The following is a 27,435-nucleotide window of genomic DNA, read 5'->3' on the forward strand; positions in this document are numbered from 1 at the left end:
GTAAATGTCAACGATATACCAGTCGATTTTTTAAAATGTGGGTTCTTCATTTGCAAAAACAGTAATTTTCAAATTCTATAAACAATTTTAACTTAGTATCAATTCACAATTACTTTATAAACTTTTCATTTTTTTATTTTTGATATAATTAACACCCGGACGCAGAGCAAACATCTATGAAACAAATAAAATTTTTAAAAAAATTAAATTAAATTAATTAAATTAATTAATTAAATTAAATTAAATTAAATTAAATTAATTACTTAATTAAATTTTTAAAAATTAAAGACTTTTTAACGGATTTTAAAAGCGATTTATTCATTCTATTATTTTCCCGACGTTTCGAACACTTTACAGCGAGCGTGGTCACGGGGAGAAAATAATAGAATGAATAAATCGCGTTTAAAATCCGTTAAAAAGTCTTTAATTTCTAAATGTATAATACTCGCGTAAAATCAAACCCTAGAAAATACTAAATTTTTAAAATTTTTATCACACAAATATTTGCCCTGGGTGGAGATCGAACAGGGAACAGGTTACAGGACCACTACCAACCAAGCCAACCGGCCAACCTATTCATATAGAACTTAATAATATATTTGCAGGTAAATATGTGCCCCGCGCTGTTCTGGTCGATTTGGAGCCAGGGACCATGGACTCCGTGAGATCTGGCCCCTATGGAGGGCTGTTTAGACCAGACAACTTTGTGTTTGGACAAAGTGGGGCTGGTAAGTGATTTTATTTATTTATAAGTAGCTTATTTGCGAGATTTAGAATGGTTATCTACCAAGCTACACACAAATCATTTATTTATTTTTATTTATTTATAACACTTTATTGTACAATGTAGGAAATGTAGTAACTAATAAGGTACAACAATTTTGCACAATAGGCGGCCTTATTGCTACAGAGCAATCTCTGCCAGGCAACCTGGATCATGTCAATTGATTTTTTTTAGAAAATCAAAATAGAGTCTGGGTGATAAAATAAAATAAAAATATGAAAATCCCGATGAAACTGCTACTACGTAGATAATAAAGATAATAAATAAAAACAATTAATATGGTTGACTAAAAATTTTAAGATATTGCAGTTAATTGAAACAATCGAATCTGAAGAGTCTGTTTGTTTGAACGCGCTAATCTAAGAACTATTGGTCCGATTTGAAATATTATTTCCGTGTTAGATAGGAAAGTCGAGGAAGGTTGGTTATATTTATATATCATCACGCTAAGACCAACAGGAGCAGAGCAACGTGCGTAAAACCGCGGGGCACAGCTAGTCCATACTTAATATTATAAATGCGAAAGTAACTCTGTCTGTCTGTCTGTTACTCAATCACGCCTTAACTACTGAACCAATTTGCATGAAATTTGGTATAGAGATATTTTGATACCCGAGAAAGGACATAGGGTAGGTAGGTTTTATCCCGGAAATCCCACGAGAACGGGAACTATGCGGGTTTTTCTTTCTTCTGCGCGGGCGAAGCCGCGGGTGGAAAGCTAGTACTCGATAAAAATCAAAAAGTTAAACAAATGAATTAAAAAATAATATATCTTCAGGTAACAACTGGGCCAAGGGTCACTACACAGAAGGCGCTGAATTGGTCGACGCAGTGCTCGATGTGATTCGTAAAGAGGCTGAGGGATGTGATTGTTTACAAGGTAATAAAAATAGCATTTAGGTTCATTTTGAAAAACATTATTTTTGTAGTGTGTATTAGCAATTAGATATTACTATAATCTTCTTAATATATATAAATCTCGTGTCACAATGTTTGTCCTCAATGGACTCCTAAACCACTTAGCCGATTATAATAAAATTCGCACACCATGTGCAGTTCGATCCAACTTGAGAGATAGGATAGGTTTTATCCCGGAAATCCCTCGGAAACGGGAACTATGCGGGTTTTTCTTTGAAAACGCGGGCGAAGCCGCGGGCGGAAAGCTAGTAATTTTAAATTATACTCGGCACGGCGAACCTTGATCCCTATGACAGTTCGTCTTAGGGCCGATTTTTCAATGCTTAGATAAAACTTATCCGCCCAATAAAGTATTAACGCGATAATATTAAAATGTCACGTAAACTGTCAAATACGGGCAATTAGAATACGTTTTTAAAATGGTAGTTTTATACATTATTCGACGAATAAGTTTTAACCAAGGATTGAAAAATCAGCCCTTAGTGATTGCTCGTGTAATGGGTCGTGTCGATACTTTACTATTTTATAGGCAAAGGCGTGGCTTGCATTCAGCCACGTCGGTAAACATGTTTTTACAAATATTATAAACTAAAATTTTTAACGTCTATTATGTTGTTGTTGTATTGATTTAAGATTTTTAGCATAGATTAAGTAGATAAAAATGAATCGCAAAATGTGTTGGTAAGCGCATAACTCGAGAACGGCTGAACCGATTTCGATAATTCTTTTTTTATTATATTCCTTGAAGTACGAGGATGGATCTTATGTAGGGAAAACGTTAATTATGTACCACGGGCGAAGCCGGGGCGGACCGCTAGTTTTATTATGAAAATGGATGTCCACATTTAATTTAGTTACTACCTAGTCGATAAATGCCAACGATGTAAGTTTTGCAGGACGTAAACGTAAGATTCATCAGAACGTAAAGACACATTTTTTTATTTGAAAGCTCTATATCAACTTGTGTACCCTATCTATACTAATATTATAAAGCTGAAGAATTTGTTTGTTTGAACGCGCTAATCTCGGGAACTACTGGACCGATTTGAAAAATTCTTTCGGTGTTAGATAGCCCATTTATCGAGGAAGGCTAAAGGCTATAATCATTACGCTAAGACCGACAGGAGCGGAGCACTGTGGGTAAAACCGCGGGGCACAGCTTGTATAATATGAGCATCATTTTATTCCTAATGATAACCATAAATTATCTCCAGGATTCCAACTAGCCCACTCCCTTGGAGGTGGTACAGGTTCTGGTATGGGAACACTGCTTCTCAGCAAGATTCGTGAGGAATTCCCTGACAGGATCATGACTACCTTCAGTGTGGTGCCGTCCCCCAAGGTATGGATGGGTTTGGGGGTTCGAATATTGGGTTAAAAACGCATTAAAAACTTTCCATCAGTAAAAATCCCAAAACTATCGTACTTTTTTATCCCTACTAATATTATAAATGCGAAAGTAACTCTGTCTGTCTGTTACGCTTTCCCGCTTAAACCTCTCAACCGATTTTGATGAAATTTGGCACAGACAATCTTTAGATCCTGAGAAAGAACATAGGCTACCTTTTATTGCGAAATATATATACCACGGGCGAAGCCGGGGCGGACCGCTAGTACTAAATACACATTTGAAACCTTTCTTCCAAGAAAAAGACGTGTGTCACTCGGGGACTGTGGCGGTTGCGCTATTGCATGCTATGCCTTCAAGCCACACCTCCGCCCGTCCCCGTGGGGAGCGTGAGGTTTTTTCGTTACGGAATTTCTCGATTCGGTCCCCGCGCTCAAGGCCCGCGATAGAAGCTATGTAATAGCTTAAAAAACACAAAAATGCATACTAATACACATTACAATTTATTTACAGGTATCAGAAGTGGTCCTAGAGCCATACAACGCAACTCTATCCGTACATCAACTCGTCGAAAACACGGACATGACATTTTGTATAGATAACGAAGCGCTATACAATATCTGCTTCAGGACGTTGAGATTGGCCAGCCCTACGTATGGCGATCTGAATCATTTGATTTCGGTAAGTTTTATTTGTTTTTAACCGACTTCAAAAAAAAGGAGGTTATCAATTCGGCCGGTATGGTTTTTTTTTTATGTATGTACACCGATTACTCCGAGGTTTCTGAACCGATTTGCTTTTTGAGAGCGAGAGGTTTTTTGTTCGATGCGGGATGGTGTCGAATTGGTCCCATAAAAATTTTATTCGGATAGGCCCAGTAGTTTTTATTTTATGAGCATTTTTGTCTGTATCTGTAAATGTTGCAAGTACATAAGAACCATCCTCGCACTTCAAAAAATATTATAAAAAAGGAATAAACGAAATTGGTTCAGCGGTTCCCGAGTTTTGCGCTTTTTTATTATATAAGATTATTGTTATTTCACTATTTATTGTACGAATGGGTTGTCTAATGGGCATACACATACCACAAAAAACTTTAGACAGGGTTTAACTTTAAGCGCGGGTTATCTTTAATCTGGTTTTGTCGTATTTCACATAGACAACTATTAAAGTGACAGATCCCTGGTTTAAAGTTAGACTGTGTTTAAATTGTTTTGTGGTAATACCAATACATCTTCTAATATATAAAAATCAATGCCACTTTTCGTTGTAATTCCATAACTCGAGAACGGCTGAACCGATTTCGATAATTCTTTTTTTATTATATTCCTTGAAGTACGAGGATGGTTCTTATGTAGAGAAAACGTTAATATGTACCACGGGCGAAGCCGGGGCGGACCGCTAGTCTATAATATATCTATCTAATATATAAAAATCAATGCCACTTTTCGTTGTAATTCCATAACTCGAGAACGGCTGAACCGATTTCGATAATTCTTTTTTTATTATATTCCTTGAAGTACGAGGATGGTTCTTATGTAGAGAAAACGTTAATATGTACCACGGGCGAAGCCGGGGCGGACCGCTAGTCTAATATATAAAAATCAATGCCACTTTTCGTTGTAATTCCATAACTCGAGAACGGCTGAACCGATTTCGATAATTCTTTTTTTATTATATTCCTTGAAGTACGAGGATGGTTCTTATGTAGAGAAAACGTTAATATGTACCACGGGCGAAGCCGGGGCGGACCGCTAGTCTAATATATAAAAATCAATGCCACTTTTCGTTGTAATTCCATAACTCGAGAACGGCTGAACCGATTTCGATAATTCTTTTTTTATTATATTCCTTGAAGTACGAGGATGGTTCTTATGTAGAGAAAACGTAAACATGTACCACGGGCGAAGCCGGGGCGGACCGCTAGTCTAATATATAAAAATCAATGCCACTTTTCGTTGTAATTCCATAACTCGAGAACGGCTGAACCGATTTCGATAATTCTTTTTTTATTATATTCCTTGAAGTACGAGGATGGTTCTAATGTAGAGAAAACGTTAATATGTACCACGGGCGAAGCCGGGGCGGACCGCTAGTCTAATATATAAAAATCAATGCCACTTTTCGTTGTAATTCCATAACTCGAGAACGGCTGAACCGATTTCGATAATTCTTTTTTTATTATATTCCTTGAAGTACGAGCATGGTTCTTATGTAGAGAAAACGTAAACATGTACCACGGGCGAAGCCGGGGCGGACCGCTAGTAATATATAAAAATCAATGCCACTTTTCGTTGTAATTCCATAACTCGAGAACGGCTGAACCGATTTCGATAATTCTTTTTTTATTATATTCCTTGAAGTACGAGGATGGTTCTTATGTAGAGAAAACGTTAATATGTACCACGGGCGAAGCCGGGGCGGACCGCTAGTCTATAATATACAAATCTATAATATAAAAATGAATCCCAAAATGTGTTGGAAAGCGCATAACTTTAGAACAGCTGAACCGATTTCTTTAATTCTTATTTTATTATATTCCTTGAAGTACGAGGATGGTTCGTATGTAGAGAAAACGTGAATATGTACCACGGGCGAAGCCGGGGCGGACCGCTAGTCTATAATATACAAATCTATAATATAAAAATGAATCCCAAAATGTGTTGGAAAGCGCATAACTTTAGAACAGCTGAACCGATTTCTTTAATTCTTATTTTATTATATTCCTTGAAGTACGAGGATGGTTCGTATGTAGAGAAAACGTGAATATGTACCACGGGCGAAGCCGGGGCGGACCGCTAGTTTTAATACATATTTATATTCATAGTAACATTTATAATATCATATTTACAGATGACAATGTCAGGTGTAACAACATGTCTTCGCTTCCCGGGACAATTGAACGCAGACCTACGCAAGTTAGCCGTTAACATGGTGCCCTTCCCGAGATTACACTTCTTTATGCCTGGTAATTATTATTATTTTTATCTTCTGCTTATATTTATACTAGCTTTCCACCCGCGGCTTCGCCCGCGCAGTCAAAGAAAAACCAGCATAGTTCCCGTTCCCGTGAGATTTCCGGGATAAAACCTATCCTCTTTCCCGGGGTAAAAAGAAGCCTATGTCCTTTCTCGGGTATCAAAATATCTCTATACCAAATTTCATGCAAATTGGTTCAGTAGTTAAGGCGTGATTGAGTAACAGACAGACAGACAGAGTTACTTTCGCATTTATAATATTAGTATAAAATTCAAATTCAAATTAATTTATTTGCCAAAGAACATGGTATACATAGATGTCAGGTAACAATTGAGTTCCAGCATGTTCAGCCGTTATTAACAGCATGCAAATTATGTCACTTAATTTTAAATCAAAATTTCAATTATTACATTATCATTAGGTACATTTCAAAGTCTACAATTATTATTAACAAAGTCAAAAAAAAATCACAATTCAAAATTTATATTGGAAGTAATCTGCCATTGTATGGATTTAACACTAGCTGTGCTGTGCGGTTTTACCCGAATTACTCCGCTCCTGTTGGTCTTAGCGTGATGATATAATATAGCCTATAGCTTTCTTCAATAAATAAGGGGCTATCTAACACAGAATTTTCCAAATCGGTCCAGTAGTTCCTGAGATTAGCGCGTTCAAACAAACATGTTAATTCAAGTTTATAAAAATTTTACTTTAATGACGCTGATTTCTAGCATGGGCTACAGAAATGCATGCTAGCCCATGCTAGAAATGCATGCATGCTAGCCCATGCTAGAAATGCAATCATGCATGCATGCTAGCCCATGCTAGAAATGCATCTAGAAATGCATTCATGCTAGAAATGCATTCATGCTTGAAATGCATTCATGCTAGAAATGCATTCATGCTAGAAATGCATTCATGCTAGCCCATGCTAGAAATGCATTCATGCTTGAAATGCATGCTAGCTAGAAATACATGCTAGCCCATGCTAGAAATGCATTCATGCTAGAAATGCATGCATGCTAGCCCATGCTAGAAATGCATTCATGCTAGAAATGCATTCATGCTAGAAATGCATGCATGCTAGCCAATGCTAGAAATGCATGCATGCTAGCCCATGCTAGAAATGCATTCATTCTAGAAATGCATTCATGCTAGAAATGCATGCTAGCCCATGCTAGAAATGCATGCTAGCCCATGCTAGAAATGCATGCTAGCCCATGCTAGAAATGCAGTCATGCTAGAAATGCATTCATGCTAGAAATGCATTCATGCTTGAAATGCATTCATGCTTGAAATGCATTCATGCTTGAAAGTTGAAATGCATGCATGCTAGCCCATGCTAGAAATGCCTGCATTCTAGCCCATGCGAAGTGCATTAATGCTAGCCCATGCTAGAAATGCATTTATTCTAGAAATGCAGTCATGCTAGAAATGCATTCATGCTAGAAATGCAGTCATGCTAGCCCATGCTAGAAATGCATTCATGCTAGAAATGCATTCATGCTAGAAATGCATGCTAGCCCATGTTAGAAATGCATTCATGCTTGAAATGCATTCATGCTAGAAATGCATTCATGCTAGAAATGCATTCATGCTAAAAATGCATTCATGCTAGAAATGCATTCATGCTAGAAATGCATGCATGCTAGCCCATGCTAGAAATGCAAGCATGCTAGCCCATGCTAGAAATGCATTTATTCTAGAAATGCAGTCATGCTTGAAATGCATTCATGCTTGAAATGCATTCATGCTAGAAATGCATTCATGCTAGAAATGCATGCTAGCCCATGCAAGAAATGCATTTATTCTAGAAATGCAGTCATGCTAGAAATGCAATCATGCTAGAAATGCAGTCATGCTAGAAATGCATGCTAGCCAATGCTAGAAATGCATTCATGCTAGAAATGCATGCATGCTAGCCCATGCTAGAAATGCATTCATTCTAGAAATGCAGTCATGCTAGAAATGCATTCATGTTTGAAATGCATTCATGCTTGAAATGCATTCATGCTAGAAATGCATGCATGCTAGCCCATGCTAGAATTGCATTCATTCTAGAAATGCATTCATGCTAGAAATGCATTCATGCTTGAAATGCATTCATGCTAGAAATGCATTCATGCTAGAGATGCATGCATGCTAGCCCATGCTAGAAATGCATTCATGCTAGAAATGCATTCATGCTAGAAATTCATGCATGCTAGCCCATGCTAGAAATGCATTCATGCTAGAAATGCATGCATGCTAGCCCATGCTAGAAATGCATTCATGCTAGAAATGCATGCTAGCCCATGCTAGAAATGCAGTCATGCTAGAAATGCATTCATGCTAGAAATTCAGTCATGCTAGAAATGCATTCATGCTAGAAATGCATTCATGCTAGAAATGCATGCTTGCCCATGTTAGAAATGCATTCATGCTAGAAATGCATGCTAGCCCATGCTAGAAATGCATTTATTCTAGAAATGCAGTCATGCTAGAAATGCAATCATGCTAGAAATGCAGTCATGCTAGAAATGCATGCATGCTAGCCCATGCTAGAAATGCATTCATTCTAGAAATGCATTCATGCTAGAAATGCATTCATGCTAGAAATGCATTCATGCTAGAAATGCATGCTAGCCCATGCTAGAAATGCAGTCATGCTAGAAATGCATTCATGCTAGAAATGCATTCATGCTTGAAATGCATTCATGCTTGAAATGCATTCATGCTAGAAATGCATTCATGCTAGAAATGCATGCATGCTAGCCCATGCTAGAAATTCATGCATGCTAGCCCATGCTAGAAGTGCATTAATGCTCGCCCATGCTAGAAGTGCATTAATGCTAGCCTATGCTAGAAATGCATTTATTCTAGAAATGCAGTCATGCTTGAAATGCATTCATGCTTGAAATGCATTCATGCTAGAAATGCATTCACGCTAGAAATGCATGCTAGCCCATGCTAGAAATGCATTTATTCTAGAAATGCAGTCATGCTAGAAATGCAATCATGCTAGAAATGCAGTCATGCTAGAAATGCATGCTAGCCAATGCTAGAAATGCATTCATGCTAGAAATGCATGCATGCTAGCCCATGCTAGAAATGCATTCATTCTAGAAATGCATTCTTGCTTGAAATGCATTCATGCTAGAAATGCATGCATGCTAGCCCATGCTAGAAATGCATTCATTCTAGAAATGCATTCATGCTAGAAATGCATTCATGCTTGAAATGCATTCATGCTAGAAATGCATTCATGCTAGAAATGCATGCATGCTAGCCCATGCTAGAAATGCATTCATGCTAGAAATGCATTCATGCTAGAAATTCGTGCATGCTAGCCCATGCTAGAAATGCATTCATGCTAGAAATGCATGCATGCTAGCCCATGCTAGAAATGCATTCATGCTAGAAATGCATGCTAGCCCATGCTAGAAATGCAGTCATGCTAGAAATGCATTCATGCTAGAAATTCAGTCATGCTAGAAATGCATTCATGCTAGAAATGCATTCATGCTAGAAATGCATGCTAGCCCATGCTAGAAATGCAGTCATGCTAGAAATGCATTCATGCTAGAAATGCATTCATGCTTGAAATGCATTCATGCTTGAAATGCATTCATGCTAGAAATGCATTCATGCTAGAAATGCATGCATGCTAGCCCATGCTAGAAATTCATGCATGCTAGCCCATGCTAGAAGTGCATTAATGCTCGCCCATGCTAGAAGTGCATTAATGCTAGCCTATGCTAGAAATGCATTTATTCTAGAAATGCAGTCATGCTTGAAATGCATTCATGCTTGAAATGCATTCATGCTAGAAATGCATTCACGCTAGAAATGCATGCTAGCCCATGCTAGAAATGCATTTATTCTAGAAATGCAGTCATGCTAGAAATGCAATCATGCTAGAAATGCAGTCATGCTAGAAATGCATGCTAGCCAATGCTAGAAATGCATTCATGCTAGAAATGCATGCATGCTAGCCCATGCTAGAAATGCATTCATTCTAGAAATGCATTCTTGCTTGAAATGCATTCATGCTAGAAATGCATGCATGCTAGCCCATGCTAGAAATGCATTCATTCTAGAAATGCATTCATGCTAGAAATGCATTCATGCTTGAAATGCATTCATGCTAGAAATGCATTCATGCTAGAAATGCATGCATGCTAGCCCATGCTAGAAATGCATTCATGCTAGAAATGCATTCATGCTAGAAATTCGTGCATGCTAGCCCATGCTAGAAATGCATTCATGCTAGAAATGCATGCATGCTAGCCCATGCTAGAAATGCATTCATGCTAGAAATGCATGCTAGCCCATGCTAGAAATGCAGTCATGCTAGAAATGCATTCATGCTAGAAATTCAGTCATGCTAGAAATGCATTCATGCTAGAAATGCATTTATTCTAGAAATGCAGTCATGCTAGAAATGCAATCATGCTAGAAATGCAGTCATGCTAGAAATGCATGCTAGCCAATGCTAGAAATGCATTCATGCTAGAAATGCATGCATGCTAGCCCATGCTAGAAATGCATTCATTCTAGAAATGCATTCTTGCTTGAAATGCATTCATGCTAGAAATGCATGCATGCTAGCCCATGCTAGAAATGCATTCATTCTAGAAATGCATTCATGCTAGAAATGCATTCATGCTTGAAATGCATTCATGCTAGAAATGCATTCATGCTAGAAATGCATGCATGCTAGCCCATGCTAGAAATGCATTCATGCTAGAAATTCGTGCATGCTAGCCCATGCTAGAAATGCATTCATGCTAGAAATGCATGCATGCTAGCCCATGCTAGAAATGCATTCATGCTAGAAATGCATGCTAGCCCATGCTAGAAATGCAGTCATGCTAGAAATGCATTCATGCTAGAAATTCAGTCATGCTAGAAATGCATTCATGCTAGAAATGCATTCATGCTAGAAATGCATGCTAGCCCATGTTAGAAATGCATGCTAGCCCATGCTAGAAATGCATTTATTCTATAAATGCAGTCATGCTAGAAATGCAATCATGCTAGAAATGCAGTCATGCTAGAAATGCATGCTGGCCAATGCTAGAAATGCATTCATGCTAGAAATGCATGCATGCTAGCCCATGCTAGAAATGCATTCATTCTAGAAATGCATTCATGCTAGAAATGCATTCATGCTAGAAATGCATTCATGCTAGAAATGCATGCTAGCCCATGCTAGAAATGCAGTCATGCTAGAAATGCATTCATGCTAGAAATGCATTCATGCTTGAAATGCATTCATGCTTGAAATGCATTCATGCTAGAAATGCATTCATGCTAGAAATGCATGCATGCTAGCCCATGCTAGAAATGCATGCATGCTAGCCCAGGCTAGAAGTGCATTAATGCTCGCCCATGCTAGAAGTGCATTAATGCTAGCCTATGCTAGAAATGCATGCGTGGGCAATAAATTAGTGCTGTTTGAGACTTTTTAGGGTTAAAATAAGTTGTATGAAACAAATTTTCTTTTCCAGGATTCGCTCCATTGACCGCAAGAAACTCTTTCGACTACAGACCTCAAAACGTGTCAGAGCTTATGAGCCAAGTAAGTGACATTATATTATTACACAAACGAACAACTATTATATTACACATAGTTACAGACAATTAAAAAAAATCAAAAATGTAAGTGACATAATAAATTCAATTTTTTTTTCAGTAATGTAATAATAATATTAAGGGCTGATTTTTCAATCGTTGGTTAAAACTTATTCATCGAATAACGTATTCTAATTGTCCGTATTTGACAGTTTACAGGTGACATTTTGAAATGTTCGTGTAATACTTTATTGGACGGATAAATTTTAACCAAGGATAGAAAAATCGGCCCTTAGTCCTATGTTGGTTTTTTTTACAGTACCTATTTTAACACGCTTGTATTAGCTTCACTTGTATGTTTGTATGTAACTGACTCATTGTATTCAAAATCTTATTCATTTATTAGTAATTTCTCATAGATAGATCATAGATTATTAGAACCACCTTGATCAACATGTAGACTCGATTTTGACCCGCTTAAAACGGACAGATTTATTTCAAACTTTGTACACTTATCAAGGATCGGTGATAATTAGAGATGAGCCGAACATGGGTTTCTCCGAATACGAATATTCGGTATACCTATACTCAAACTCAAACTCAAACATTTATTTATTCAATTAGACTACTTTTAGTAGCACTTTCGAATCGTCATTACATTACTGTTTTTAACATTTACCACCGATTCGGAAAGCAGTATCTATGGAGAAGAACCGGCAAGAAACTCCATAGTTGCTCTTTTAAAATCATGTCAATATTACATAATATGTAACTTATAAGCTTATATCTAACTACATAATATATCATAATATGCCAAAGAACTGTCCTGTATTTTGCATTAAGTTATTATCTTTTTACCAACCAACTTTAATTGAAAATAAAGCTTCAGTGACGACAAAATCAAAAAGCTACACTCTAAAATACTTATCTCATTACACTGTACATTCAAATTATGATAATACACGGGTCTTTACAATAAAAACTTTGATTATCAATTTGCCGAACATTAGTTGATTCAGCTGAATATTCGGTAAATTATGCCGAATACCGAATATCGAATAGGTATAAAAGGAATATTCGGTCCATCTATTTTTTTTTAATCTATAATTATCTATTTTTAACCGACTTCAAAAAAAGGAGGAGGTTATCAATTCGGCCGGTATGTTTTTTTTTATGTATGTACACCGATTACTCCGTGGTTTCTGAACAGATTTACGTGATTCTTTTTTTGTTCGATGCGGGATGGCGTCGAATTGGTCCCATAAAAATTTTATTCGGATAGGCCCAGTAGTTTTTATTTTATGAGCATTTTTGTCTGTATTTGTAAATGTTGCAAGTGCAAGTTTGAAGTCGGTTGTTTTTAACGCAGTTATCACTTGTAATCTATAATAATCATTTAATTTGTCAAGATGTTCAACCCCGGCAACATGATGACCGCGTGCGACCCCCGACACGGGCGCTACCTGACCGTGGCGACCATGTTCCGTGGTCACATGTCCATGCGGGAAGTGGACGAACAGGTTCTGGCCATACAGAACAAGAACTCCGGGTGAGTGACTATGACTATAATGACTATTGACTATCAAGTGACTATTGACTATATTGGCTATTGAGTGACTATTGACTATCGAGTGACGAGTGATTAATATAGGCTATTGACTATATTGACTATTGAGTCACTACTGGCTGACTATCGAGTTACTTTTGACTATATGGACTTATGAGTTATGACTATTGAGTGATATGAGCTAATTAGTAAAACTATAAGTAGTACACTTAGTACTAAGTTAGTTGTAGAAGTGTCTAGGTAGCCAAAACTGAAGTGTAGTTGAAACAAATAGGGGCTTTTTTAAATTGAAGTATGGTTACACAATGAGTCTGGGCAGTCGTAATATTGTAACATTTAAACTTATTTGTTCGGAATGCCGAATGCAAATACTCTGAGGCGAAGTAATCGTAAATTAAACTATGATAAAAAAATTCTCTTTATAAAGTTTTTAATATAATATTAGAAATGTACACACGGGATTGGGTTAAATATTAGTTTGAATGTAATAAGAATGTACTGCGATTCTACACAACTACCTTATTGATGTAGGTAGTTGATAACAAATCGCAGCAAGTCAACGACTATTAGCAAAGTGAGGGTAGTTGGGTCGAACCTCCCCCCGGGTACGATCCGTATGAATGCACCACGAGTCAAAGGAAAGCGGCAATTTATAGTATTCGACAGCTAAACAAGTTCAGACAAGAAATAATGAAGAGAACATTGACAACTATTCATTCACAAAAATATTAAATCAAAAGTTACTACTAACAATAATGTTGTTCATACACCCACCTAACTCGTTTTAAAATAGGTAGCTACAAACACTTCTGAAACTCCGTAATCTCGTCGATTTAATATAATTGGTTCCTTTTATATTAAATTAATGAACTAATGTTTATTTTTATTAACCGACTTCAAAAAAAAGGAGGAGGTTATCAATTCGGCCGGTATATTTTTGTTTTTTTTTTTTATGTATGTACACCGATTACTCCGAGGTTTCTGAACCGATTTACGTGATTCTTTTTTTGTTCGATGCGGGATGGTGTCGAATTGGTCCCATAAAAATTTTATTCGAATAGGCCCAGTAGTTTTTATTTTATAAGCATTTTTGTCTGTAGGTATTTGTAAATTTTGCAAGTGCAAGTTTGAAGTCGGTTGTTTTTAACGCAGTTATCAATTGTTTACAGATACTTCGTAGAATGGATTCCAAATAACCTCAAAGTTTCTGTGTGCGATGTACCGCCAGCCGGACTCAAGATGGCCGCCACATTCATTGGCAATACTACAGCTATACAAGAGATATTTAAGCGTATTTCTGAACAGTTTACTGCTATGTTTAGGAGACGGGTGAGTTATATTTCAAACTATAAGGGTCAACTCACACCAAAAGACCGGCGAAGCGGAGCGCAGATTCAGTGCCATATGAATTTTTACTTTATTGTCATTACTATAAAACTTATTATCGCCTGAGAAACTCGGCATCCGCGCGACTCGTTCGAGTTTCTCATTCGAGATTCATAAGTATTATAGTAATGAAAATAAAGTTAAAATTCATATGACACGGAAACTGCGCTCCGCTTCGCCGCGCTTTTTGTGTGAGTTGACCCTAAGTGAAGTCCCATGTCCCCTAGTGGGGTAAGGGGCAGATGCATTATACATCTGTTTCACTGATCGATCTTTAGGGTCAAGTAGGTGATCTGTGTCCTGCCAGACCGAGACATTTTTTCCTTTGTCTCCACCGGGAATCGAACCCCTCGGTTCTACGCTCACGTGTCAATCACTGTACCAAAGAGGCGCTCAAATCTATACATTATTAATATTATAAAGCTGAAGAGTTTGTTTGTTTGAACGCACTAATCTCGGGAACTACTAGTCTGATTTGATTCTTTCGGTGTTAGATAGCCCATTAATCGAGGAAGGCTATAGGCTATACACCTATTATCTCGCTAAGATCAACAGGAGCGGAGCACTGCGGGTAAAACCGCGGGGCACAGCTAGTTTTATATAAGAGAAGAGATAGTTTACCAAATGCTGATTTACTTAAATAGAAATTAATAAGACTAATACTTATTTCCAGGCTTTCCTCCACTGGTATACAGGCGAAGGTATGGATGAGATGGAGTTCACAGAAGCGTCCAGCAATATGAACGATTTGATATCGGAATATCAACAATATCAGGTGAGATTTAATTAAATACAGTCGACTCTCGTTAATTCGAAACTCGAGGGACTCTCAAAATATTAGGTACGAATTATCAAGAGTTTGAAATATCAAATGAAAAATGAAAATGAAAAAAATGAAAATGGTTCGAAATTTGTGAGAGAAAATAAACAAAACTTCGAATTATTAAGTGTTAATCAATTATTATTTATTAAATTCTATTCTACAGTAACCGAATGATAACTAAACATACCAATTCGTGAGAAATGTAAAGTCAAACTAATCACAAAAATAAACGGCTCATTGAACAAGTTTGAACTTGTCGCAAAATGTACCTATCTGACTACCTGCGTACAATTTTTCCGCCTCTTTCTCTCTGCAACTTTGAATTGTAGTGTTGGACGCCGATGAGTTCGAATTAACGCGTCGTTTTGTTACATAGCAATGGTATTTTCATTCGAATTACCAAATGTATGGTTTTATTTCGAAATATAAAGAGGTTTTGTAGGGACCTCGTGATAACTTTGAATTATAGAAAGGTTCGAATTATCGCAGGTTTGAATTAACGAGACTCGACTGTACGTAAGAAAAAGACATACAAAATCTATTGTATCGTTTCAAAACTCTGTCTAATACACGCGTAAAGTTTTGCTTCAGACAAATATTGCGAATGAGTTTAATTATACAGGGTTACTTGTAAAACACCGGCAACCTCGCAGGACAAGATAGCTAACATCATAAGCAACAACATTTGTTCTACGACTTTTGATAATTTGTTAGATTTTATTTTCATACAAAAATAAATATTCATTTAATTTTCCGTTTGAAAATTATAAACTCTACGCCTCCCAAAAATTACGTACACAAGAAGCGAACGAGAGGGGGAAGGGAGCTTCGTGTCGTCCATCCGATAATGAATAGAACATACACAAATGAACATAGACAAATATTAGGAGAGTACAATAAAAGTTTAAAAAATCATTTAAAAATAATTAATTGCGTTATGCCAAAAGTTGTAGAACAAATGTTGTTACTTATGATGTTAGCTATCTTGTCCTGCGAGGTTGCTGGTGTTTTACAAGTAACCCTGTATAGTTTAAAGTTTTTTGATATCTGCAATAGTTACGGAATAATCGCCTGCGCACAATTAACGATTACACCCTGTATATGTATATGTATGTAGTTGTTTATTGTATATTGTCATTATTGTATGTAAATGTTTTTAGTAAAAATGTTCTTGCTAATGATTTTATGTATTATTTAAATTAAATGATATATATCTATTTTCACAGGAGGCCCAAGTTGATGATGAAGAAATCGAATTGGACGATGAAGAAATTGATCAACCACACAACACTAGCGCCATGGTCGACATGGACTAATAAAATAATATTTAAAATCATTCCAAATATCACTGCCGTTAAATAATTATAATTTATATTGACAATAGACCAAAATAAATATACCAATAAAAAAAAATTGTGACTAAACTTCTTTTTTTATCTGTACACTTTTACATTTAAATCAAAACATTATTTTGCGTTACGTTATTGTAGTTATGTATTTTTATTTTTTATATAATTTAATGAACGACAACAAATTTAATATTTTAATTTGTTTAAATGTTAATTTTTGTTGACCATTCAACGATCCCTCAAAATTTTATATATGACAGCCGATAATGAAAAAGTTATATTTTTTTTCCTTTTGGCGGGAATTTAGTAAATATTTCAAATGACAATTTTTTATTATAGAAGTACCTAATTCACTTTTACCACACTGTTACATTTTTCACACTGCTTAAAACTAACTTAAAAAATAAGCCAAAAAATTATTAATTAATAATTTTATTTAAAAAAAGCTAAGCTTTTAATCCTATTTTTTATAAGTACATTAAAATCGAGTATCAAAAGATATTTTGCTAGTTTTGAGAAATTATTTATTCGATTAATCTTTTCCAAGTGTTAAAACATAAATAGTTTTTTATGAATGCTTGTTGTATCACTTGCATCTTATATTATTATGTTTTTCAACAATAAAAATCATGTAAATATGTATACTTACTTCTTTTAAGATATTCCGATAAGTTTTGAGAAATTATTTATTCGATCAATCATTTCCAAGTGTTAAAAAAATAGTTTTTTTTTATGAATGCTAGTTGAAGTAGGTATTTACATTATTTTTATTGTTGAAAACATTGAGATAATATTACTACGTATGGAGGAGACACCACGAACAAAATCTGTGCGCCATTTTTGTGCTCTAAGTTTTAAAAATTATTATCTAATTAGGTACTTACTGATGAAAGTTATTCCTTTGCACTTTTCCGTATTATTTGTATTATCTGTGCAATATCGTAATACACACGAAGGCATATTTGATGCGTTTCACTTTAAAACAAATAAAAAATGAGCGTCCAGTTACGCCATATGGCGTATGTTGAGCGGAACATAAGTGATGTAGACGGTGTCGTCTCCATATGTCGTCTCAATGGTTGAAAAACACAATATAAGATACAATGCTTGAATTTAAGAAGTATTGTAGTGAAATGTAGAACTAATTTTAATCATTTTGATAATAAACCTTTTGTTATATTAATGTGTTGTTTTATTTCTTTTTATTTATAACCTGGACAGTAGTTTTTATGCTTAAGTATTTTGTTTCGTGCCATCGCGATCGGTTAAGCAAAGTATATAGGTACATACTACCTATTAATACAAAGTTACAGTAAACTGTTATAGCAATTAACACATTAAAAACCATATTTAATGAGCCCTTTTCACAATGGGCAACGTTGGCCCAACAAATCCGAAGCATCATATACAGAACTCTGAAAATGTTCCTTTTTCTATAAGCTCTGCGAAAGATCAGGCATCGCTTTTATAATTTTTTTTTCCAAGCCTAATAACAGACTTAACAGAAACCGCGGCAATCTCGGCCGTGCACTAGACAGAAGTCAGGTATATAATGAAATAGCATCGTTTTCCGTAAAAGTTCGATTTGTAAAAAGTTATATTTCTTTAAAAGTTTTGTCTGACAAAGTACATTTATGTATTTGACAATTAGTTCTTTGTAAATACCTAAGGTAAATACCTACTAACTAATAGGTTTCGCGCCGTTATGTTAAGTTAAATACCTACATATAAAGTAAATAGTCAATTAGGAAGGTTATGTTTTGAATTACACGTAAGGTTATGATTTCTGTTCAGTACCTATAAGGCTGTGTTTTGTGTAAAATTTGAGTTGATGTTTTGCGCTATTCCATAGGTTATGTTTTGAGTTACAAGGTTATGACTTGCGCCTGGTTATGTTTTTAGTTACGTACACGGTTATGTATTGTATACCTATCATGTCAAGATTATGCCTATTTTGAGCTATGTAGGTACATACCTACGTTTTGAGATAGAGCTAGCGCGCAAGAGCAACTTTTGTCTCCGCTACTATTTAGTCTCTCCCAAAGACTACTATGTTTACGGATGGTCTCTCCCATCAACTGTATGGGGAGTTGCGTCGCTAAATAGTCGCTAGCTCTAGAGTCTAGAGCTAGCGACTATTGAGTCTCTCCCATCAACTGTATGGGCTAGTAAGAAAGTGCGCGCACGTAGCGACGCAACTCCCCATAGAGTTGATGGGAGAGACTAAATAGTCGCTAGCTCTAGAGTCTAGAGCTAGTGAAATGTGTAGACTCTAGAGTCTAGACATTTCAAAATAATATCACATAATATGTTGGGCGCTAGGTTAAGTTGTAGGTCCAACTAGTTAACAATAATCAATAACTCGAGTTAGTTTTGTATACTTTTTAATTTACTATTATCTGGTTTGAAGTTGGTTAGATAATAGAGGTGTTAAGGAAAATAAGAACACATAATCAAATCATATAAAATTATTTATTCCCAATACAAACTTACTAAAATTCATACAATAATTTATCCAGCATCTTTCATACATTATGCATACATCTTACATATCTACTTAATAATTAATACACAACTGCTGTATCGATTTTGGTGAAAATTTGTGAAAATATAGCAATAATCTATATCTAGCTTTTATGTATAATAGGAAACACTGTCATGTACTTCTTATAAAAAGGCTTGAGGCATCCTTATAATACTATACAATAATACTAGTTGCGCCCTGCGGTTTCACCCGCGTGGCTCCGCTCCTGTTGGTCTTTAAACGTGATGATATATAGCATACCAAATTTCATGCAAATTGGTTCAGTAGTTTCGGCGTGATTGAGTAACAGACAGACATGCAGAGTTACTTTCGCATTTATAATATTAGTATGGATAAAGGCTATCCATACTAATATTATAAATGCGCTATATCTATCACCGGAAGATTTTTAGAATCGGACCAGTAGTTCCTGATATTAGCGCGTTCAAACGAACAAACTCTTCAGCTTTATAATATTTTATAGATATACAAATGTGAATGTGCGTTTGTTTGTCTTTCTGTTCAGTCGCAAGGGAGCGATTTTATATGTATTTTTGGGTCTGGAGAGTGATATAGGCATCTTTTTACAACGGTGAAACATTTCATTCCTATGGGACTTCTATTAGACTAAGCAGACGGATAATTGCAATATCTATACTAATATTATAAAGCTGAAGAGTTTGTTTGTTTGAACGCGCTAATCTCAGGAACTAGTCCGATTTGAAAAATTCTTTCGGTGTTAGATAGCCCATTTATCGAGGAAGGCTATAGGCTATATATCATCGCGCTAAGACAAACAGGAGCTGAGCAATGCGGGTAAAACCGCGGGGCACAGCTAGTTAATAATTATACCAAAGTAAATGACTATACTGAGTATTAATCGTGACAATCTTAATATATATAAATCTCGTGTCACAATGTTTGTCCTCAATGGACTCCTACACCACTTAACCGATTATAATAAAATTCGCACACCATGTGCAGTTCGATCCAACTTGAGAGATAGGATAGTTTATATATCAAATCGTTTTAGAGAAAGCGGGCGAAGCCGCGGGCGGTAAGCTAGTATATACATATAATGCAATCCAACTAAGAATACGATCATCAATGTCCTTTATGTGTCAAATGTAAAAATAAAGCACTGAGCACACGTGTCAGAAGTGAAACTTCTTTGGCAGGATTTGACAAAATCGTCGCCTTACTCTATGACGTGACGATATTGCCATGACGCGACCTCGAAATTTTACTAACAACGAGCCCAAATCGAATGAGTGATCAATTTTTTATATTTTAAAAATATTTAAATTTATTATGTAAGATCAAACTAAGAATCTTGCCAAAGAAGTTCCACTTCTGACACGTGTGCTCGGCACACGTGCTTTTTTCCTTTTTTTAATATTTGAGCTATAAAAATAAATTAAATCACATTTTTAAATTATAATACATAGGTTTGTCAATAATAGAGTTTATTTCCGATAATTTGGGATCACACGGCGCCCATATTGCTTGACTTGTGTCCATTTCGCCTGGCATTGCTTGATTCTGTAGTGGACCCTGAAATTGGAATAATTTTATTTATTTATTTATGATTAAACTCAAAATTAATTTTATTAAACTCAAACTCAAACATTCATTTAAGGTTTAAAGACATTTATTCCCATTAAGACATTAAGTCACTTACATGAGAAACTTAAATTTTAAACATAGGTATTTATAAAAAATATCATTCGTTAGTTAAAAATTTAGAGTAAGTTACATACTATAAACATAAGTTTAGGGTACTCATTCATTGCATTCAAAGTTTGAGCGTGTGGTCTTCCAGGATGTGTTTCGCTAATTGTTTTTTGAATACAATGAATGAGTTTACACTTTTTAATTTGCTTGGCAATCCGTTATAGAAACGTGCTCCCTCGTATGTTGCCGTTCGCCTTCCATAATTCGTTCGGATCTTCGGGAGGGCAAGATAGCTAGCTCGTCTATTAGGATAGTGGCGATTTGATGTTGAGAATATTATATTTGTATTTATGTTTTTATGTAGCGCTTTGTGGATGAACATACACGTATTATAAAAGTATAATTGTTTTAAATTCATTATTTTAGTATCGTCGTAGATTTTATTTGTAGAAGTTAAAAAAGGATATTTAAAAATGGTTTTAATAATTTTATTTTGTAAAATTTGTAGTGGCGCTAATTTATTTTTGTAAGCGCTACCCCATACTTCTATTAAATACATTAGGTGAGGTTTGACTAACGTGTTGTAGATGGTGTGGCGTAATTTATGAGGAATGCAAGAAGTGATATTACGCAGAGATCTAAGAAGTGCTGATAATTTATTTTTTAGGTGGTCGATGTGATAATTCCATTTTAGAGAGCTGTCGATTCGCAAACCTAGGTATTTCTCGTGGGTTTTATGTTCTAATACAACACCGTTAATTTTAAGTGGAGCGTGTGGTGGAATAATTTTGTTCTGAGCTTTGAATTTAATATAACACGTTTTAGATATATTTATTGTTAGTAGATTGTATTGAAACCATTTATTTAATTTATTTAAATCGTTTTGTGCTTGCTTTATCATGTCATGTATAGAGGGACCAAAATAAAACAGACAGGTGTCATCCGCATAAAGTGTTAGATGACCATTTAGTTTTAAATCTTGTAAATTATTAATATAAATTAAAAAAAAAAAAAAGCAATGGGCCTAAAATCGAACCTTGTGGTATGCCACACGTAATTGGTAAGGGAATGCTATTGTAGTTATCTATTTTAACGATTTGTGATCGATTTTTTAAATATGATTTCAGCATGTCTAGTGCTTTACCAGTAATGTTAATGGATGCTAATTTCTTTATTAAAAGTTCGTGAGAAACGGTATCGAAGGCCTTTTGTAGGTCAATAAATACTCCCAAAACTAAATTTTTTGCGTCAATGTTCTGTTTTATTTTAGTAGTCAGGTCTATAGTCGCTGACAGAGTGTTACATTTTGGCTTAAAACCGTATTGACGCACTGAAATAAAATTAAATGAGTCTAAATATTTTTCTAATCTCGTGTGTAAAATTTTCTCTAATATTTTTGACAACACTGGCAACACCGAAATTGGCCTATAGTTACCAGGTTCAAATTTTGAACCACTCTTATAGATAGGAGTTACCTTCGCTATTTTTAACGAATCCGGAAAACGTCCTTGACTTATAGCTTGGTTGAAACAATCGCTTAAGGTATGATTCAATTTTTCTTTAATGCATTTAATTGCTTTTGTGGTAATACCATCAAGACCTGTACTACAGTTTGAATTAAGGTTATTTATAATTTTTAAAATTTCATTAGGTGTACACGGATCAAAAGTGGATAATTCGTACTTTTTTGATGGTGATTTAGGTAAGGTTGAGGAAGAGTTGGTTTGATATTGTAGGGGTATTAAATTTGCTAGACGAGATCCTATTGTACATAGAAAAATATTGATTAAATATCTGGCATATTTCATTTGGCTCGGTAATATATTCAGAATTTATAAGTAATTTAGTAGGTAAAGTACATTTTACAGTTTTGTTATTAGCTAATTTATTTACTAAAGTCCATAATTTCTTGGGTTTATTTATATTCCTTGTAAATTCTTGGTAATAGTAAGAATCTTTTGTGTCTTGAATAAATTTTTTTACCTTTATTTTTTGAGTGTTAAATTTTATTTGAAGGTTTTTATTTTTAGGGTTGTTTTTTAGTTGAGACCATAATAAATTTCTTTCGTTAATTTCTGTTAAAATTGCTTTGTTTATCCAGTCTTTTCGGGGCAGATTTAGAAATTTAGTTTTAGTAATCTTACTTTTATCTATAATAGATTTAATTTTATTTTCTAATATTGTATAATCTTTGTTTATTTCAGTATCAACTATGGAGTCAGACAGGGATGATAATCTTTCGTAATTAATTGCTTTATATTGAGTTTTAACACTTTTTGGGGGTAAATATTTTTTTAATTCTACGTATATGTGCTTATGGTCGGAAATACATGAGTTTATTATTGCGAAATGAAAATTATCATTTTGAAGGTTCGAACTTACATGGTCAATGATAGATTTTTTTGAAGAGTCTCTTGTGCTGTATTTTTTAGTTAGTTTATTGAGTAATATATGTCCATTACACTTAAGAGTATATTTGTATAGTTTGGTATTTTTATCTTTTGTTAACAAGTCGATATTAAAATCTCCAAAAATAATAGCTCTGTGCCTTTGTTGTAATTGCGATTCATACATTTCAAGGAATTTTTGACAGTTAGTATAGCCCGGTTTATAGATAACGCCTACATCAATTTTACATCGTTCTAAACTTATCCATAAGTAATTGTTCCCTTCCTCGTATCGTGATTCAATAAGATTGTGTTTTAAATCGTTGTGGATGTATGCTGAGACTCCACCTCCTCTTGCGTCAGTCCGGTAGTTAAAATAATGTGTGTAATTATCAATATTTAATTCTGAAGCTTGCGCATCAGAATTTATCCAAGTTTCAGTAATTAGAATTACGTGGATAGGTTTTATTAATGAGCTCAGGATACATTTTACTTCATCTAGTTTACCTTTTTTTCTTATGCTTCGCGCATTGAAGTATATAAATCTAAGCCTGGATCGGGAGAGTTGCAAATTTTCATAGCTGTCTAGTATTTCATAGGAGTTGATATTTTGGTTGTTTGTCTTTAAATTTATTTCTAGTTTTTTGACACAATTTTCTTTATAGTAGGCATTCCGTTAACGTATTTTATTGTGAGATCTGTTTCTCCTTCACCAATGCGACGGTTTAGTTCATCCTGTAAACTTTTAAGATATTTTTCCTGAGCTGGCGTTTGATCACTAAAAGCTTTAATATTGTTGGGTAGTTTATTTTTGTTACGTAGGATTATTTTAGCAGATTCAATTGTGTCATAGCAAACCTTTATTCTACGATTTTTCCCCGGTGAATACTTGCCAATTCTATATATCTTTACTGGCTTCGGTAGGTCTGAACTTATTAGCGAGGTAATTTTTAAAATTTCGTAGTTGTCTTTAGATATCCTCTCCTCTGAGTTATAAGATGTCGATTCTGGGAAACCAGCAAAAATTACATTTTTTTCGCGGCTTTTTCTGTCTCGTAGTTCCTTGATTAAGTGTTCATTTATATGTAGTTGATTTTTAGACGTAAAACCCGATGGATTGGATGACTGATTTATTGATTGAAGATTTAACTCCAGTGATTTTATTTTACTCTCACCCTGGTTGATCTGGGATTCTAATTGAGAAATAGTACTCTTCAATATGTTTTGTTCAGTAATTATCATACATGCTGATGACTTAATTTCATTGATTTGATTCGTATTTTGGCGAATTAAATTCAAGGATTGTTCGTTGGACGATTTAATTTCGGTAATTTGTGTTTTTACCTCAGAAATGTTTTCATGAATTTTGTTTATTATTTGTTCGTTTGAGCAAACATATTTTTCAAGTAATGTACTAATACGGCTCAACTCCGAGCGAATATCCTTCATATCATCACTACATCTGCAATCTTGTTCTAGCGGTTGTTTCCGTTTTCTGTAAGTGATTTGAGTATCAGTTGGCGTAGAACTCGTTGAAAACGAACTTAGCTTCGATAGATCGGGATGCGATCCACCGGCAGTACCCACTGCACCACTGCTGGTTAAACGTGTTGGCGATCGGCGTACACTCATATTTACTCCGCAATGGATAATTTGTGCACGAATATGAGTCGTTCTACGGTGCGTGCAGGACAAAAAATTGCAATTGTCTTGCTCCCGCTTGAAACGCTCGCTGTGTTTCGAACGTAAATTGAAATGATATAAATACCAAACACTAATTATGCAACTTGAATTCTTATTATCATGTAAATAATTATTAAAATCGCAAAGCACTTTATAGTAAAAAGTAATACACGTCTATTCTGATTCACTAACGAACGATGACTATTCAATTTATTAATTCATTTATTCAATTAGACTACTATTTAGTAAAACGATTTGAGATTTAAACTATCCTATCTCTCAAGTTGGATCGAATTGCACATGGTGTGCGAATTTTATTATAATCGGTCGAGTGGTTTAGAAGTCCATTGAGGACAAACATTGTGACACGAGATTTATATATATGTACTAGATTTCCGCCCGCGGCTTCGCCCGCGTTTGCAAAGGAAAACCCGCATAGTTCCCTTTCCCGTGGGATTTCCGGGATAAAAACTATCCTATGTGTTAATCCAAGTTACCCTCCATATGTGTGCTAAATTTCATTGTAATCGGTTCAGTAGTTTTTACGTGAAAGAGTAACAAACATCCATACATCCATACAAACTTTCGCCTTTATAATATACTAGCTTTCCGCCCGCGGCTTCGCCCGCGTTTTCAAAGAAAAACCCGCATAGTTCCCGTTCCCGTGGGATTTCAGGGATAAAACCTAGCCTATGTTACTCGTGGATAATGTAGCTTTCGAATGGTGAAAGAATTTTTCAAATCTGCCAAGTAGTTTCGGAGCCTATTCAATTCATACAAACAAACAAACAAACAAAAAATCAAACCTTTCCTCTTTATAATATTTGTATAGATATTAGATTAAGATAATTCCTCACCTTATCCCTCCTCTTCCCCCTACTCCGTTTCGGCCACGGTTTCTTGAGATGCACATAAGTGATATGCGCTCGTTTCTCGCTCGCGTGTTTGAAGGATTTTCCGCACATCTCGCATTTGTAAGGGCGAAGCCCTGTGTGTATCTGTTGTGGGGAAATAGTGTATATTATTAACAAAATCTTTGGGAATCATTAATATTATACTTATGACTAATATAAAGCGGAAGAGTTTGTTTGAACGCGCTAATCTCGGGAACTACTGGTCCGATTTGAAAAGTTCTTTCGGTGTTAGATAGCTCATTTATCGAGGAAGGGCTATATATCATCACGCAGGAGCTGAGCCAACAGGAGCTGAGCAATGCGGGAAAAACCGCATCTCACAGCTAGTATACAGGGTTACTTGTAAAACACCAGCAACCTCGCAGGACAAGATAGCTAACATCATAAGTTTGTTCATTTGTTCTACGACTTTTGGCATAACGCAATAAATTATTTTTAAATGATTTTTTAGGCTTTTATTGTACTCTCCTAACATTTGTAAGTCTATGTTCTATTCATTATCGAAACGACGGCGCGACGCCCCCTTCCCCCTCTCGTTCGCTTCTTGTTTACGTAATTTTTGAGATGCGCGTAGAGTTTATAATATTCAAACGGAAAATTAAATGAATATTTATTTTTGTATGAAAATAAAATCTAACAAATTATCAAAAGTTGTACAACAAATTTTGTTGCTTATGATGCTTAGCTATCTTGTGCTGCGAGGTTGCCGGTGTTTTACAACTAACCCTGTATAGATACAACAAGTAGGGACATTTCATATAAAAATTGTTCACGCACACAAGCAAGCATGTTTACGAGAATCGTAAGGGTATTATGACAATTGACAGATATAAGAATACCCGTACGATTCTCGTAAACATGCTTGTTTGTGTGCGTGAGGTGACTATTCGATTAAAGCTGCCCGGTTGGCTTAGTTGGTAGTGGCCCTGCCTTCCAAGCCAGAGGTCGTGGGTTCGATTCCCACCCGGGGCAAATATTTGTGTGATGAACATAGACGTTTCCTCTGTGTCTGGGTGTTAATTATCTATATAAGTATACAGGGTCTCCCAAAAAGTAGTGATGAACGGAAGCTGGGAGGTAGAGGACTTAGAGGGCTATCCGAATCACCCCCATGTATGTTATGCGATTTTTCGTATTTTCGGAGTTATGACATTTTTTTCAATTTTTCATCTATCGCTGAGTAGGATGAGATTTTTATTTATGGTGACGTGAATTATTGCGCTAGATGCTCGATTTTTTGTGTGTTAAGCTGAAAGATAGGAGGCCGTGTATAGTGTAGCTTTGTAGTTGTTTATAGTGTAGCCATGTATTATATATACTCACAAACATGTGCCGCTGACAGTTGCTATGCGTGCTGAAGCTCTTGCCGCACAGTGCACAAGTGTAAGCAAAACTCTCTGAACTGTGCACATGCAATATATAGTGTAGCCATGTATAGTGTAGCCGTTTATAGCTGTGTATAGTGTAGCCGTGTATATTGTAGCCGTGTATAGTGTAGCCGTGTATATTGTAGCCGTGTATAGTGTAGCCGTGTATAGCTGTG

General features: G+C 35.5%; 2 protein-coding genes across 6 annotated transcripts in view; one reads left to right on the forward strand and one right to left on the reverse strand.

Moving 5' to 3' along the window:
• LOC123704699 (tubulin beta chain-like) overlaps positions 1–16,775 on the forward strand; it is a 33,362-nt gene extending 16,587 nt beyond the window's left edge. For all 4 annotated transcript variants that reach the window (XM_045653133.1, XM_045653134.1, XM_045653135.1 and 1 more), the window contains 10 exons: positions 606–728; positions 1,563–1,664; positions 2,917–3,044; positions 3,564–3,731; positions 5,904–6,018; positions 11,522–11,592; positions 12,995–13,134; positions 14,322–14,481; positions 15,212–15,313; positions 16,588–16,775. In XM_045653133.1, coding sequence (XP_045509089.1) covers positions 606–728; positions 1,563–1,664; positions 2,917–3,044; positions 3,564–3,731; positions 5,904–6,018; positions 11,522–11,592; positions 12,995–13,134; positions 14,322–14,481; positions 15,212–15,313; positions 16,588–16,677 — 1,199 coding nt within the window. In that variant the 3' untranslated portion in view covers positions 16,678–16,775. The remainder of the gene's footprint in view (positions 1–605; positions 729–1,562; positions 1,665–2,916; positions 3,045–3,563; positions 3,732–5,903; positions 6,019–11,521; positions 11,593–12,994; positions 13,135–14,321; positions 14,482–15,211; positions 15,314–16,587) is intronic.
• A 2,747-nt stretch (positions 16,776–19,522) lies between these two features.
• LOC123704698 (zinc finger protein 658B-like) overlaps positions 19,523–27,435 on the reverse strand; it is a 30,134-nt gene continuing 22,221 nt past the window's right edge. For both annotated transcript variants that reach the window (XM_045653131.1, XM_045653130.1), the window contains 2 exons: positions 25,836–25,976; positions 19,523–20,788 (listed from right to left, as the gene is read on the reverse strand). In XM_045653131.1, the coding sequence (XP_045509087.1) occupies positions 20,657–20,788; positions 25,836–25,976 (273 nt within the window). In that variant the 3' untranslated portion in view covers positions 19,523–20,656. The remainder of the gene's footprint in view (positions 20,789–25,835; positions 25,977–27,435) is intronic.

This window comes from Colias croceus, chromosome 30 (genome assembly GCF_905220415.1).
Source record: "Colias croceus chromosome 30, ilColCroc2.1".
Lineage (NCBI taxonomy): Eukaryota > Metazoa > Arthropoda > Insecta > Lepidoptera > Pieridae > Colias > Colias croceus.